Source organism: Salmo salar, chromosome 21 (genome assembly GCF_965601325.2).
Source record: "Salmo salar chromosome 21, fSalSal1, whole genome shotgun sequence".
In the NCBI taxonomy this organism is placed as follows: Eukaryota; Metazoa; Chordata; class Actinopteri; order Salmoniformes; family Salmonidae; genus Salmo; species Salmo salar.
Genome location: NC_138311.1, coordinates 37,006,538 through 37,021,659, shown reverse-complemented (window position 1 = coordinate 37,021,659; position 15,122 = coordinate 37,006,538). Strand labels below are relative to the sequence as shown.

General features: G+C 41.3%; 1 protein-coding gene across 3 annotated transcripts in view; it reads right to left on the bottom strand.

Moving 5' to 3' along the window:
- Window positions 1–4,059: 4,059 nt before the first annotated feature.
- LOC106582274 (coiled-coil domain-containing protein 141) overlaps window positions 4,060–15,122 on the bottom strand; it is a 56,598-nt gene continuing 45,535 nt past the window's right edge. For 2 of the 3 annotated variants that reach the window (XM_014165182.3, XM_014165180.3), the window contains exons 18-26: window positions 10,222–10,362; window positions 9,878–10,075; window positions 9,493–9,676; window positions 9,168–9,280; window positions 8,942–9,073; window positions 8,572–8,756; window positions 6,638–6,971; window positions 5,502–6,421; window positions 4,060–4,858 (exon numbers count right to left, since the gene is read on the bottom strand). In XM_014165182.3, coding sequence (XP_014020657.2) covers window positions 4,573–4,858; window positions 5,502–6,421; window positions 6,638–6,971; window positions 8,572–8,756; window positions 8,942–9,073; window positions 9,168–9,280; window positions 9,493–9,676; window positions 9,878–10,075; window positions 10,222–10,362 — 2,493 coding nt within the window. In that variant the 3' untranslated portion in view covers window positions 4,060–4,572. The remainder of the gene's footprint in view (window positions 4,859–5,501; window positions 6,422–6,637; window positions 6,972–8,571; window positions 8,757–8,941; window positions 9,074–9,167; window positions 9,281–9,492; window positions 9,677–9,877; window positions 10,076–10,221; window positions 10,363–15,122) is intronic. The other variant, XM_014165181.3, reaches the window with a different exon arrangement.

The window sequence follows — 15,122 nt, the reverse complement described above, 5'->3', positions numbered from 1 at the left end:
ACATACCCATATATAGGACTCCCAATCAGAGGCAACGAGAAAACACCTGACTCCAATTGAGAGTCCAAACCCAATAAACCAGACACAGAAATACAAAAGACCAGAGACCACATAGAAATACAAACATAGAACATTACCCAAAAACCCGGAAATAATAAATCAAACGCCCTACCCCGAACCACATAAAACAAATACCCTCTGCCACGTCCTGACCAAACTACAATAACAAATAACCCTTCTACTGGTCAGGACGTGACACTGGCTCGATTCCCATAGAGAGGGAGTCCCATAGGGCGGTGCACAATTGGCCCAGCATCGTCCAGGTTTAGCTGGGGTAGGCCGTCATTGTAAATAAGAATGTGTTCTTAACTGACTTGCCCAGTTAAATAAAAAATACACAGATGTATGATCTTAATTTGAGTCAGTTTGCTATAACAGGAAATGTGAAATATAATTCAATTAACATTTTTGTGAGGGTTGATACATTTTGTTCATAAGGGAAAATCAACTCTGAAATTTGTGGAAATTACAAACTTCAGAAGCCTTTTTAAACCTCAAATACACCACAAGTTTTACATGTCCTGCATTGCAGGAAAGGTCTCCTGCAACATGGCGATCAACATTTTTGTCTGTATCTCATATATTATCAAAATGCTCACTCACAGAATTTTTTTCAAAATGTAAAAAATGAAATTGACAGTACTCCAAAAGATAATCTTCAATAATTCATTCAGGTATTGGACAATACATCAGAACAGTATTCACAAAAAGGCTTTAATTGCAAACAAAGGGACTACATGCAATAGGCAAATTGCCACAAAATGTATACATAACTTTATTCAAGTCCCCAGACTCCCTATTTCCCTCCTGTCCCTCTTGACTTTTTATGTTGTTTACTTGTTGAGGATGCATGTACAGTTTTCCCATCTGGATCTTCAGTGTGTTGATCATGACGACTGCCTGGGCTTTGAAACACTTTGGCTTGGCTCTGCGGGAGAATAAAGATAAATGTGACATCTCAATTTGACAGTTATTGATAGTTTAGGGGTCATACATCCCAGAACCAAATCTATGGACAGTTACATGTTACAGAATGTCATTATTTAACTTGTGTATATCTGTTGTATGGTTGTTACTGTTTTTAATGTTGATCCTGACTGCAATACAAATTTCTCAATTTAAACAAAGATATTGGTTAATTGATGAATGTGGGTAACACTTTGATGAGTACCTACATAAGGACATTCTAACACATAAAAAACCCATACATATGACATCCATGTGTCACAGTAATGACACTAACTTGAATTCTCAAAAAATAAAACAATTGAAAATAAAAAAGGATTTACCAGTGACCAACTCGTCTGCAGTACAGCAGACTTCCCCTCTTCCTATCTGGCATCTCACACATACTTCCCAGCGTCTGACACAATAGCACTCTTCTTTACGATGACATGAGTATCACTTTGGCTTTGAATCTGCAAGGGAGACAAAAACGTAACTGTTATTTTAATCTATTTAGAATCTTGTACCACCCTGCTTTCTTCACAAGCTATAGTGGCAACTTAAAATATCTAAAATAAAAATCTATCACCTAATTGTAGACAATTTAAAGTAATGTTAGACAACTCACCCTGCTTTCTCCACAAGCTACAATGACACACTTCAGGAAGGGATCTTCTCCCACCAGGAGATGCTTATCTTCTGGCTTTGAAAGGAACTGAGGAGTAGATCCACAGACTGGGGGAGACCAAGTTACATTATTTTCTATCGCATTGTTTGATTCGTTCCATTAGGTTCAGGAGGATGTATTCATCAAATTAGATGAGCTTGTGCATAATATTTCAAAATCCAGGGGCACAACGTTGGTTTTAGAAGTGAGGGGTACATAACTTTATATAGATTTTTTAATCGAGTCGGATAAACACTCCAAACAGCCTACCCGACGCTCGGAGGCGTCCGCATTGTCCTAAAGCACAGCGTTGCCTCGTTTTCTATCACGGTGGGGGACTAAAATGCAATTTCATAATGTGGGTGGGTCATGTCCTCCCCTGGTCCCCAGTGAATGTTGCGCCCCTGTGAAAATCATAAGTTGGTATGCAAGGTGAAAGAAACAGTCTACCAATGGAGACAAATGTGTACAATTATAAAATATAAAGCAATTTATTTATTAGAACAAACTGCTTTTCTTCTCAAATGTTATGTGATATTATCAAAAATAGCCCATGGCTCGTCTATCTGTTGCCGATAAAGACCAATCTTAAGCCTGTATCTGCAATATTTCAGCCCTCTACAACAGGAGGGGAGCCAGCCTTATCATCACTGTGTGAGGAGTGAAGTAGTTAGTGGAGTGGAGAGGTGGATTGGAGTGAAGAGGTGTAACCTGGGTAACCACAATTTGACCTGAGAGATTGTGTTACCCCACAACATACAGTACAACAGCAGAGCAGTCAACTTTAAATGCTGGTGACATGATCATGCCGTTTGATAAATAAAAATGTCCATAATAATCCTATCATGTACACTACCGTTAAAAACTTTGGGGTCACTTAGAAATGTCCTTGTTTTTTAAAGAAAAGCTATTTTTTGTCCATTAAAATAACATCAAATTGATCAGAAATACAGTGTAGACATTGTTAATGTTGTAAATGACTATTGTAGCTGGAAACGGCTGATTTTTGATGGAATATATACATTGGCATACAGAGGCCCATTATCAGCAACCATCATGCCTGTGTTCCAATGGCATGTTGTGTTAGCTAATCCAAGTTTATCATTTTAAAAAGGCTAACTGATCATAGTACCTGCAAAACACCAGTCTCAACGTCAACAGTGAAGAGGCAACTCTGGGATGCTGGCCTTCTAGGCAGTTCCTCTGTCCAGTGTCTGTGTTATTTTGCCCATTTGAATATTTTCTTTTTATTGGCCAATCTGAGATTTGGCTTTTTCTTTGCAACTCTGCCTAGAAGGCCAGCGTCCCGGAGTCGCCTCTTCACTGTTGATGTTGAGATTGGTGTTTTGCGGGTACCATTTAATGAAGCCAGTTGAGGACTTGTGAGGTGTCTGTTTCTCAAACTAGACATCTAATGTACTTGTTCTTTTGCTCAGTTGTGCACCAGGGCCTCCCACTCCTCTTTCTATTCTGGTTAGAGACAGTTTGCGCTGTTCTGTGAAGGGAGTAGTACACAGTGTTGTACGAGAGCTTCAGTCTCTTGGCATTTTCTTGCTTGGAATAGCCTTAATTTCTCAGAACAAGAATAGACTAACGAGTTTCAGAAGAAAGTGTTTTGTTTCTGGCCATTTTCAGCCTGTAATCGAACCCCAAAATGGTGACGCTCCAGATACTCAACTAGTCTAAAGGAGGCCAGTTTTATTGCTTCTCAATCAGAACAACAGTTTTCAGCTGTGCTAACATAATTGCAAAAGGGTTTTATAATGATCAATTAGCCTTTTAAAATGATAAACTTGGATTAGCTAACAACGTGCCATTGGAACACAGGAGTGATGGTTGCTAATAATGGGCCTCTGTACGCCTGTGTAGCTATTCCATAAAAAAATCAGCCATGTCCAGCTACAATAGTCATTTACAACATTAACAATGTCTACACTGTATTTCTGATCAATTTGATGTTATTTTAATGGACAAAACTGTGCTTTTCTTTCAAAAACAAGGACATTTCTAAGTGACCCCAAACTTTTGAACAGTAGTGTAGGCTATACACGCACTGTATCTGTGAGCTGTTGGCTAAGCTGCACGTGCCAATACCAGAGTGGGCACATTCGTTACATAACGCTATATATATTTTTGTGACAAAATCATCAGTAGAGTTGAAAATGCGATGCAAACCCAATTAACTGGTTTTTTTATCCGGTACATGGGGTTTTTAACTGGTGAAGTGATAAAGTGAAATACAAAAACAGGCAAAAATGATCTGATCATTTTATAAATGTGCATCTTACATTACCATTAAACTGTAGAACCATACAAATGATATAACAAGATGGTAGTAGAGGGAGCACAAACAATTCATGAAACTTTTGACTCGGAAGCTGCATTACTTTATTTAAAATACATTTAATAAGGTAATTTGGCTGAAACAATTTACCATCTAATCTCCGAACTTTGAAGTTTAGGATGGGCGTAATACAATAAAAGAGAAATTGGCTAAATTACAGATTTTATAATTTTATTAGTAAATGAATACCTTGATTCTGTAATTGGAGACCATTTTAGTCATGGACGCACAGACTCAATGCACTGACTTTCTAGACAAAAGTATACGAAGGAGATTCCGACTTTAGCTGAGATATAAATTAATTGAGATAATACTTTTATGCAGAGATGAAATACAAATCTACAAAATAAATGAACCCGACATTCATACACACAGGTGGTTTTGGGTGTAATAGGGTGGTGGTGGTGTCCAGGTTTGGAGGTGACACCGCATGCATCCATACAGTTGAAGTTAGGGTTATCCAGTGTACTACTGTTCAAAGTCAACACTACTTCCCATTATAGTGAGAGTGGAAAAGGTACTGGCAGTAAAAAGCTTAATATATTTTTTTCTTTCTTCATAAGAGCAGTAGGTACAGGAGATACAGGAGAAAACACAGAGTGCCAAAACAAGTGTGCCAGTTCAGCTTGAGAAGAGGGCAGTTAGGATCGGGACATCTGTTGTTACCTGCATTCACCTGAAGGGCGGCGCTAGAGGACAGGGTGCCACTTGAGTTGACGGCCCGGCACACATAGAGACCTGCGTCGGCCTCAGTGACTTTCTGTATAAACAATGCATGTTTGCCTTCTTTTTGGGACAGTTCTATGTGCTCATCATTGGTCAGTTTCTCTCCATTCTTGAACCTAAAGCAAGAAGTCAATTATCACACAATCACAACAAGAAAAACACAAATCACATTCCTATTTATCAAAGGGTGAGCTGAAGCACAATCAATCAAAACAACTAGATTATTTAAAATTAGAACGTGCCATTAGTGATCAAACGTGTTATCAAAGTTGTGTTATTAAACAGGAATCAAAACAAAAGGTTAGATAAGTCAAACAACAGTAAAGGATTTTAGTCAAATAAATACATATTATCCACACAAAACATGACTTGGGATTCAGATTTAACACTACTTATGCAGTTTACAAATCTATCTTATCATTTCTCAATATGCCCTTTCCTCTCCACCTGAATGATCCTTTTGGAATTGATTAATAAAATATCCCCAACACATAAAGCGGTGACTGTTAATACTACTGTAACCAGACTTTTCATGCTTATGAAGAGTAAAAATAATACAGATTTTATTAAAATAATGAAGTTTTACTGTTCCATTTCTACTTGCACCAATAATCCATCTGTGTCAGAAATGACACCATGACCTATACCCTTTAGAGTGCACTACTTCTGGTCAAAAGTAGTGCACAACATAGGGAATAAGATGCCATTTCAGACACAGCTTCTATGTTAATGAATGACTAAAGACTATGAGCTACCCACCATGTTAAAGTAGGCTCTGGAAATCCAGTGACCTCCACTTCCAGGGTCACAGGCAACCCCTCCATAACTGTGGGACTAGACAGTAGTTTGGAGAAGTGAGGAGGGCCCTGGCCTGCTAGGGTGCTCCCCATGGACCGACTGGTACCAGGCAGCCTGATCTCTTCTCTGATGGCTGTGGGGTTGCAGAGGTCTGGGTCTTGGCCCTGGTCTGTGAGTGTGACTGCTGTGGTGGTTAATGGGGAGGGGGTACCGTGCGTGTTAAGGGAGCTAGCGGCGGCAGCAGCGGGGAAGGCAGCTCCTCGAACCATCATGGTGCTAGGGTCATGCACATTCTCCTGCGTCTCTGTGACAGAGCTCTCATGCACGGAATATACGGTCTGGTGGCACTCGTTTAGGCCTAGGGGGCCGACCGGTGGGAGATTTGGGAGGTTGGCGTTTGGAAGGTTGGGGATGCCCCTGCTTTTCAGAATATTGGAGAGTGTGTTTGAGACCAGGCTTGGTGCTGGGACAGTCAGGGGGCTGTGGACAAAAGAAGAGGACTCTGCTCTGAACTTGGTGTTGAGGCCCCCTGTAGGAGAGGGACAGCTTAAAGTCTGCTCTCTGATCCTCTGTTGGCTCTGGCTGTTGCTGTAATCATTATGTGTGGAGTGTAACTGGTGGCTGTACTGGTTGATGTGAATGGTGTGGGACTGGGAGCTGAGACAGACACCATCCAGGTCCATGTCATTCTCTGATAGGACGATGTTGGACTCTGGGGTCTCGGAAAGCGGGGGCAGGGAGATGTCATCGGGGGAAGTGCACTCATATTCGTCATTGGACAGGGACTCTTCTGTCATGAGGTTATGCCGCTGAAGGTTCCCCTCCGTCAGACCACCTGCGAGGGTCAGCAGGAGTGATGCATCTTGGGGGAAAGGCTCACCCTGTAAGGATTAGAAAAAATAAACAATCAGAGAGAGGTCAAAATAAAAGCATGTCACATACAGATCCCTTATTTATGGGGTCTTGGGACAGAAAACCTCAGTAGTAGTGAAGTATGATAATAAGTCATGATAATACCTCAGTCAAAAACAACAAGGACTTCAAGAAATGAAAAACAACAGGGGAAACCAATTGTTTGAGGACTTAAGAAGACCAACCTGATCAGTATTAGAAGTATGAAACCCAGGGAAGTTCCTCTGAGCAGGGCCCTGTCTCTCCTTCTTCTGGAACTCTCTCTGTATATCAGAGAAGCTGGGAGCCGAAGCGAAGGCAGGAGGAGGAGGAATAGTAGGAGGAGGGGTGACCAGAGACTTAATCCCTGCCTGGTTGAGCGCATGGACTTTCCTGTCCCTCTCCAGCGGTGAACAGGACAGGTTGAAGGTGTGTGTACATGAGAAAGAGGTGCTCAGCTGCTCTTTTCTCTCCATTGTCAACCTGCTGGTGATAGTCTCCACTCTGCTGGTCTCCGAGCACAACTCCTGGGTATGATACCTATAATAATTATAATAATACATGGGTTTTATAGAGCGTTATCATGGAGCCAAAGTCTCTATATAATAGTTCCAAAGAAACAGAATAAACCAAAAAAGAACATCAACAAAATAAAAAAAAGTTAAGGGGAGAGGAATCTGTGTGTGTGTGTGTGTGTGTGTGTGTGTGTGTGTGTGTGTGTGTGTGTGTGCAGGCACGTGCGCAGATAGGAGTCAACCTGTGCCCAGCACATGCCCCTTTGCCGTCCCACTCGCCAACTGCCCTTTTGGGTGGTGGTATAAGTATTATATTTTTTCTAAAGTTTTGTCATTGTTGCCTGCAAGTTGTCGCAACGTCATCAAGTTCGCCACTCCCACACCCTCACCCTGTCCGTTGGTTGCACTTGTTGGTCTGTACAGAGCTTGCGCAAGCCCGGTATCCAAACATGCATGGCTTGAGATGCAGTCAACGTTTAAGCTACCTAGTTAGTAAATATCAACAGTACTGCTACAGAAGCATAACATTTGAATAACATCATCAATATTCGGTCTGGTTGGCTGATACATGCAAAACAGAGGCAGAAAGAGAGTAGATCGGCTGCATCAACGACCCTCGCTCCGACCCAACTCCATCCCTTCCTCAGTCGGCAGCAGCAACACAGATAGTCTAGTCTAGACTAGGGGTTCTCTAGTGGTTCCCCCTTCCAGCATTGAGGAACATCCCACTCTCCCGCCATGTCTATTTCTTTGGGCACAAGCACTGTTCATGACACAAACTGTTCACACCCTTCTTGTTGGTGGAGAGAATGTTGCAGGTTTAAAGCTTATTTCCTGTAATTGTACACATTTTGTCATGGGGTACAGAGAAAATGTTGCAGTTTAAAGCACATTTTCTTGCAATTCTACATATTTTGCCATGCCTAATGTTTATTCATGTGATATTTGAGTGACTCAAACATTACAACAAAATCTATGGGCTAAGAAACTTTTGCTGACATTGGCTAGTTAATCTGGACATTTCTGACAAGTTATAAATAGCTCTCTAAGGTATGCAATGACTGACAAGACAAGAGTAAAACTACCCAATTTCGAAATTGCACCTTGTGCATTGTACTATTTTCAGACATTGAATATCCCGTTGAGCATGGTGAATGTATTAATTACGTTTTGGATTGTGCATCAATACACCCAATCACTACAAATATACAGGTGTCCTTCCTAACTCAGTTGCCGGAGAGGAAGGAAACCACTCAGGGTTTTCACCATGACACCAATGGTGACTTTAAAACAGTTACAGAGTGAAATGGCTGTGATAGGAGAAAATTGAGGATGGATCAACAACATTGTACTTACTCCACAATACAAACTTAATTGACAGAGAGAAAAGAGGGAAGCCTGAACAGAATAAAAATATTCCAAAACATGTATCCTGTTTGCAGCACGGCACTAAAGTAATATGTTTTGATGCATAAATAAATATTCCTATGCTCATGGGGATGCCCTTTAACACCTGTCCCCTGAAAGATCTGTGTGTGTGTGTGTGTGTGTGTGTGTGTGCAAGCATGTGTTGTGAGTGAGTGGAGGATGTACGTGTAGATAGTGGTGGTGGTGGTTGAAGGTACCTGCTCTCTGATAACACTTTGTTGTGATGTTGTGGGTGGAGTTTATCTGGTAGTTCCTGGCTCCTTGTTTTGCGGATTTGAGGTTTCTTGCTTCTTGTGTTTTCAATTATTTTGATTGGTACCTCTTTCCCGTTCATTCCCATGGTTAGTTCGGGAGTGTGTCCAGTTTCTTTCAGCTCAGACTGCTGAAATCATACATTATAATGTCCAAAAAAGAAAGGGAACCCACATTTCACACAGTATGATAAAAAACTGTGAGACTGAAAATATATATATATTTTTTGACAGATTACAGATGGTTTCAGAAGTGGGATCCAAAACCCACAGAAGCCAACAAAATGGTGTACCGTTTCCTTATCAATAAACATACCACATCAAGAGACTCCTGGGGGTACATCTCAGCTTTCCCTGTTTCTTGGTTAGATTTTTTCTCTTGTTTGTTTTCCTCTTGTATGTCATTATCCAATTCTTTTATTTCAGGCTCCTGCTTCAAAGCCTCAGTCTGAAATTAGAGAACAATCACATATTTTCAAGAGGCATTTTCTATTCAAATCTCGGAGGAAAATAACCAGGCAAAAAAGCTTTTTTCATCGTACCTGTAGTTTAGCCTCCAAATCCATCAATCCATTAGATAGTTCCTTTATCGATTCCACTATCTCATTGTGTCTGGTGACAGTTTTCACCGTATACTTATTTCCCTCCTCAGCACCTGTACATTAAAAACAGTTCATACAGTCCTCAATGCCAGTGTTATGGGCGTGACTTCCAATAAGGACAGGGGGACATGTCCCCCCACATTTTGAAATAGCATTTTCGGTCAGCTTTATGTAGGCATACTTTTCCTTACTCCCAAAAAGCTGACCATAAGAATTCTGTCTAAAGTCAAGATGGTGGTTTATTGTGTGTGGTCTGTTTCCTTACCATGCAGACGGACAGCCAGTTCTGTGATTTGGCTGATCCTCTCCTCTTGCTGGGGCACAGTGGGCCAAACAAACTTCTCAAACTGCTTGTATAGAGTAGACACTGCTTCCCTGGTCTTACACTGGGAAGAGTACTTCCCTACTCTCACAATTGTAGCACTTGCTTCATCACACCAGAAGTTATACTGAAATTCAAAAGCAGAAAAAATTGTGAGACAATTGCAGCAGATATTAGGCGAACACAAAATACGCTATATCCAATTCCTTGAGTTTTATGATGCTTTCTGACAAGATGTTAGTTGATTTTTTTTCTCCAACATTTTTTTTTCCTTCACAATTGGCAAGTAGAGGGTAAACGATTTGTCTTAAGTTTTCTCCATCCACACCTCATCCATGGCTTGCTGCAGTTTTACGCTCATGTCCAGATTCTGCTTGTACTCCTCCACAGTCTTGTCAAAGTCCCCCAGCTGTCTCTGTAGCTCATTCACAGCATCCTCTATCTCTCTGGGGCTACTGCCTATTAGATGCTTCTCTGTGCTGGAAGTCACTTTGACTGTAAATACCTGCATCCGTTTCTGCAATATCTGGATCAAGAGAGAAAGAGAGAAAGAATTAAGATAGAAAGAGGCAAACAAAATATGCATGACCTAGGAATAATTTCAAAACCATTGAACAGCAGGGAATGAGGGAAATGTGATTTTGTTGTTGTAGCAAACAGGGTGTGTCTCACCTGTAACTTTTCAACATAAATCTCTATCTGCTGGATTTGGTTTTTCACTGCTTTCAGGTTCCTTGACTTGTCATTTTTCTTCATATAATTGAACTTCAAGTTGTTGAATTTCTTCTTGAGGTCCTTGAATGACTTTCTCAGCTGAAATGAAAACAATCATGATCTATTAATAACAAATGTTTTCAATCAGAATACAAAACATTTAAATCAGTTAAGACATAAAAGCCTCATATCATCATCATCATCATCATCCTGTGTTTCTTATCTCCATTGACATCTAAATCCATTGTAATTACGGAAAAAATAAATAATGTATGAAATGTATGCATTCACTACTGTAAGTCGCTCTGGATACGAGCGTCTGCTAAATGACTAAAATGTAAATGTAATTCACTCCCTTTGATACAGTTACAGAACATTGAACATGTACCATCTAACAGCACCACCAGAGATATGAAGGAGGGGGAGGGTGGCTGGGTTAGGGTATCCTATCTTGGCAGGAAAACAGAACAGTGTAGCAGAGCAGGGTTGGATTCAGATTCAGTCAGTGTAAGGATTATTTTGGTGGGTTTATTGGCTAAGACTGGAGACGTGATTTATACAGTAGGGCCATTTCTGTACCAGCCGACGGGCTTCTGCAGTGGTGTAGAGTCTCCGAATGGCCAGCTCATATGTCAGACAAGGACAGCTGCAGCCTAACCAGCCTCCCTGTACATCCCATTTTGGGAACCTCGTATAACTATCTCTAACTATCTTTTTCCCTAGCTGAGATGGGTACATGGGGAGTCTCTGTTTTACACACACACACACACACACACACACACACACACACACACACACACACACACACACACACACACACACACACACACACACACACACACACACACACACACACACACACACACACACACACACACACACACACACACAGACTTTATGGAACACAAAGCCTTCACTATCTCATCCTGGAATATCCAAGGCCTAAGGTCATCTGCCTTTGGCCTAAAGAGCAGGAACCTGGATATTGTCATCCTACAAGAAGCATGGTATAGAGGACATAGACCCACTGGTTGCCCTATAGATTACAGAGAGCTGGTAGTCCCATCCACCAAACAACCAGGTGTGAAAAAGGGCAAGGACTCAGGGGGTACGCTAATTTGGTATAGAGCAGACCTAACGCACTCCATGAAATTAATCAAAACGGGCTCAAGGAAATGATCTTAACAGAGTACAAATGTCCTCCTGTGTGTTACCTATATCCCCCACTAGAATCCCCATACTTTAATGAAGACAGCTTATCCATCCTGGAGGGGGAAATCAATCATTTTGAAGCCCAGGGACATGTACTAGTCTGTGGTGACCTAAATGCCAGAACTGGACAAGAATCTGACATCCTCAGTACACAGGCGGACAAACACCTACCTGGAGGTGACAGCATTCCCTTCCCCATATGCCCCCCTACGCACAACTACGTCAACATAATCAACAAAAATAGGTCACACTGCTGCAGCTCTGTCGCACGCTGGGTATGTACATAGTCAAAGGTAAGCTTCGAGGGGACTCCTATGGTAGGTACACCTACAACTCATCTCTTTGCAGTAGTACTGTAGACTACTTTATCACTGACCTCAACCCAGTCTCTCAGAGCGTTCACAGTCAGCCCACTGACACCCTTATCAGATCACAGCAAAATCACCAGTCTACTGTACTTGTACAGACCAATACTCAATCATGAGGCACCAAAGCCAAAGGAACGGAATAATTAAGAAATGCCATAGACGGAAGGAAGGTAGTGTGGAAACCTACCAAAAAACAATTAGGCAACAACAAATTCAATCCCTTTTAGACAACTTCCTGGACAAAATATTCCACTGTAATAGTGAAGGTGTAAACTTTTCAGTAGAAAACCTAAACAGTATATTTGACCTCTCAGCTTTCCCTATCAAATCTAAAAATGTCAAACAGAAAACCTAAGAAAATGAACAACAATGACAAATGGTTTGATGAAGAATGCAAAAACCTAAGAAAGAAATTGAGAAACCTATCCAACGAAAACATAGAGACCCAGAAAACCTTAGCCTACGCCTTCACCATGGTGAATCACTAAAACAATACAGAAATACACTAAGGAAAATGAAGGAACAGCACGTCAGAAATCAGATCAATGTAACTGAAGAATCCATAGACTCTAGCCAATTCTGGGAAAATTTTAAAACACTAAACAAACAACAACACGAAGAGTTATCTATCCAAAACGGAGATGAATGGGTAAACCACTTCTCCAATCTTTTAAGCCCTATAACAAAGAACAAAGAACAAACAGCAAAAACATATACATGATCCACAAAAGTGGAGACAAATTTGACCCCAATAACTACCGTGGGATATGCGTCAACAGCAACCTTGGGAAAATCCTATGCATTATCATTAACAGCAGACTTGTACATTTACTTTGTGAAAACAATGTACTGAGCAAATGTCAAATTGGCTTTTTACCAAATTACCGTAAGACAGACCATGTGTTCACCCTGCACACCCTAATTGACAAACAAACCAAAACAAAGGCAAAGTCTTCTCATGCTTTGTTGATTTCAAAAAAGCTTTTGACTCATTTTGGCACGAGGGTCTGCTATACAAATTCATGGAAAGCGGTGTTGGGGGAAAAACATACGACATTATAAAATCCATGTACAGAAGCAAGTGCGCGGTTAAAATTGGCAAAAAACACACACATTTCTTTCCACAGGGCCATGGGATGAGACAGGGATGCAGCTTAAGCCCCACCCTCTTCAACATATATATCAACGAATTGGCGAGGGCACTACAACAGTCTGCAGCACCCGGCCTCACCCTACTAGAATCTGAAGTCAAATGTCTATCAATCAATCAATCAAATGTATTTATAAAGCCCTTTTTACATCAGCCGATGTCACAAAGTGCTACAGTATAAAACCCCTAAAACCCCAAACAGCAAGTAATGCAGATGTAGAAGCACAGTGGCTAGGGGGGCCAGCACAGAAAAAAAATGTATGAAATGAAATGTATGCATTCACTACTGTAAGTCGCTCTGGATAAGAGCGTCTGCTAAATGACTAAAATGTAAATGTAAATACTCCCTAGAAAGGCAGGAACCTAGGAAGAAACCTAGAGAAGAACCAGGATCTGAGGGGTGACCAGTCTTCTTCTGGCTGTGCCAGGAGGAGATTATAACAGTACATGGACAAGCTGTTCAAATGTTCATAGACGACCAGCAGGGTCAGCACCTCAGGAGTAAATGTCAGTTGGCTTTTCATAGCCAATCATTCAGAGATAGAGACATCAGGTGCGGTAGAGAGAGAGAGAGTCGAAAACAGCAGGTCTGGGACAAGGTAGCACATCGGGTGAACAGATCAGGGTTCCATAGCCGCAAGCAAAACAGTTGAAACTGCAGCAGCAGCACAACCAGGTGGACTGGGGACAGCAAGGAGTAATCAGGCCAGGTACAGTGGCTTTCGAAAGTATTCACTCCCTTGGCATTTTTCATATTTTGTTGCCTTACAACCTGGAATTAAAATAGATTTTTATTTGGATTTCATGTAATGGACATACACAAAATAGTCAAAATTGTGAAATGAAAAAAAAAGAACTTGTTAAAAAATAAATAAATTAATGGAAAAGTGGTGTGTGTATATGTATTCACCCCCTTTGCTATGAAGCCCCTAAATAAGATCTGGTGCAACCAATTACCTTCAAAAGTCACATAATTAGTTAAATAAAGTCCACCTGTGTGCAATCTAAGTGTCACATGATCTCAGTATATATACACCTGTTGTGAAAGGCCCCAGAGTCTGTAACACCACTAAGCAAGCGGCACCATGAACACCAATGAGCTCTCCAAACAAGTCAGGGACAAAGTTGTGGAGAAGTACAGATCAGGGTTGGGTTATAAAAAAATATCAGAAACTTTGAACATTCCACCGAGCACCATTAAATCCATTATAAATATTTTTTAAGGAATATGGCACCACAACAAACCTGCCAAGAGAAGGCCGCGCACCAAAACTCACGGACCCGGCAAGGAGGGCATTATCAGAGAGGCAACAAAGAGACCAAAGATAACCCTGAAGGAGCTGCAAAGCTCCACAGCGGAGATTGGTGTATCTGTCCATAGGACCACTTTAAGCTGTACACTCCACAGAGCTGGGCTTTACAGAAGGGTGTCCAGAAAGGCATGTGGGAGACTCCCCAAACATTTGGAAGAAGGTACTCTGGTCAGATGAGACTAAAATTGAGCTTTTTGGCCATCAAGGAAAACGCTATGTCTGGCGCAAACCCAACACCCCTCATCACCCCGAGAACCACATCCCCACAGTGAAGCATGGTGGTGGCAGCATCATGCTATGAGATGTTTTTCATTGGCAGGGACTGGGAAACTGGTCAGGAGGTTCACCTTCCAGCAGGACAATGACCCTAAGCATACTGCTAAACAGGGGAAACATTTAAATGTCTTGGAATGGCCTAGTCAAAGCCCAGACCTCAATCCAATTGAGAATCTGTGGTATGACATAAAGATTGCTGTACACCAGCAGAACCCATCCAACTTAAAGGAGCTGGAGCAGTTTTGCCTTGAAGAATGGGCAAAAATACCAGTGGCTAGATGTGCCAAGCTTATAGAGACATACCCCAAGAGACTTGCAGCTGTAATTGCTGCAAAAGGTGGCTCTACAAAGTATTGACTTTGGGGGGGGGGGGGTGAATAGTTATGCACGCTTAAGTTCAGTTTTTTTGTCTTATTTCTTGTTTGTTTCACAAAATATATTTTGCATCTTCAAAGTGGTAGGTATGTTGTGTAAATCAAATGATACAAACCCCCCAAAAAAATCTATTTTAATGCCAGGTTGCAAGGCCACAAAATAGGA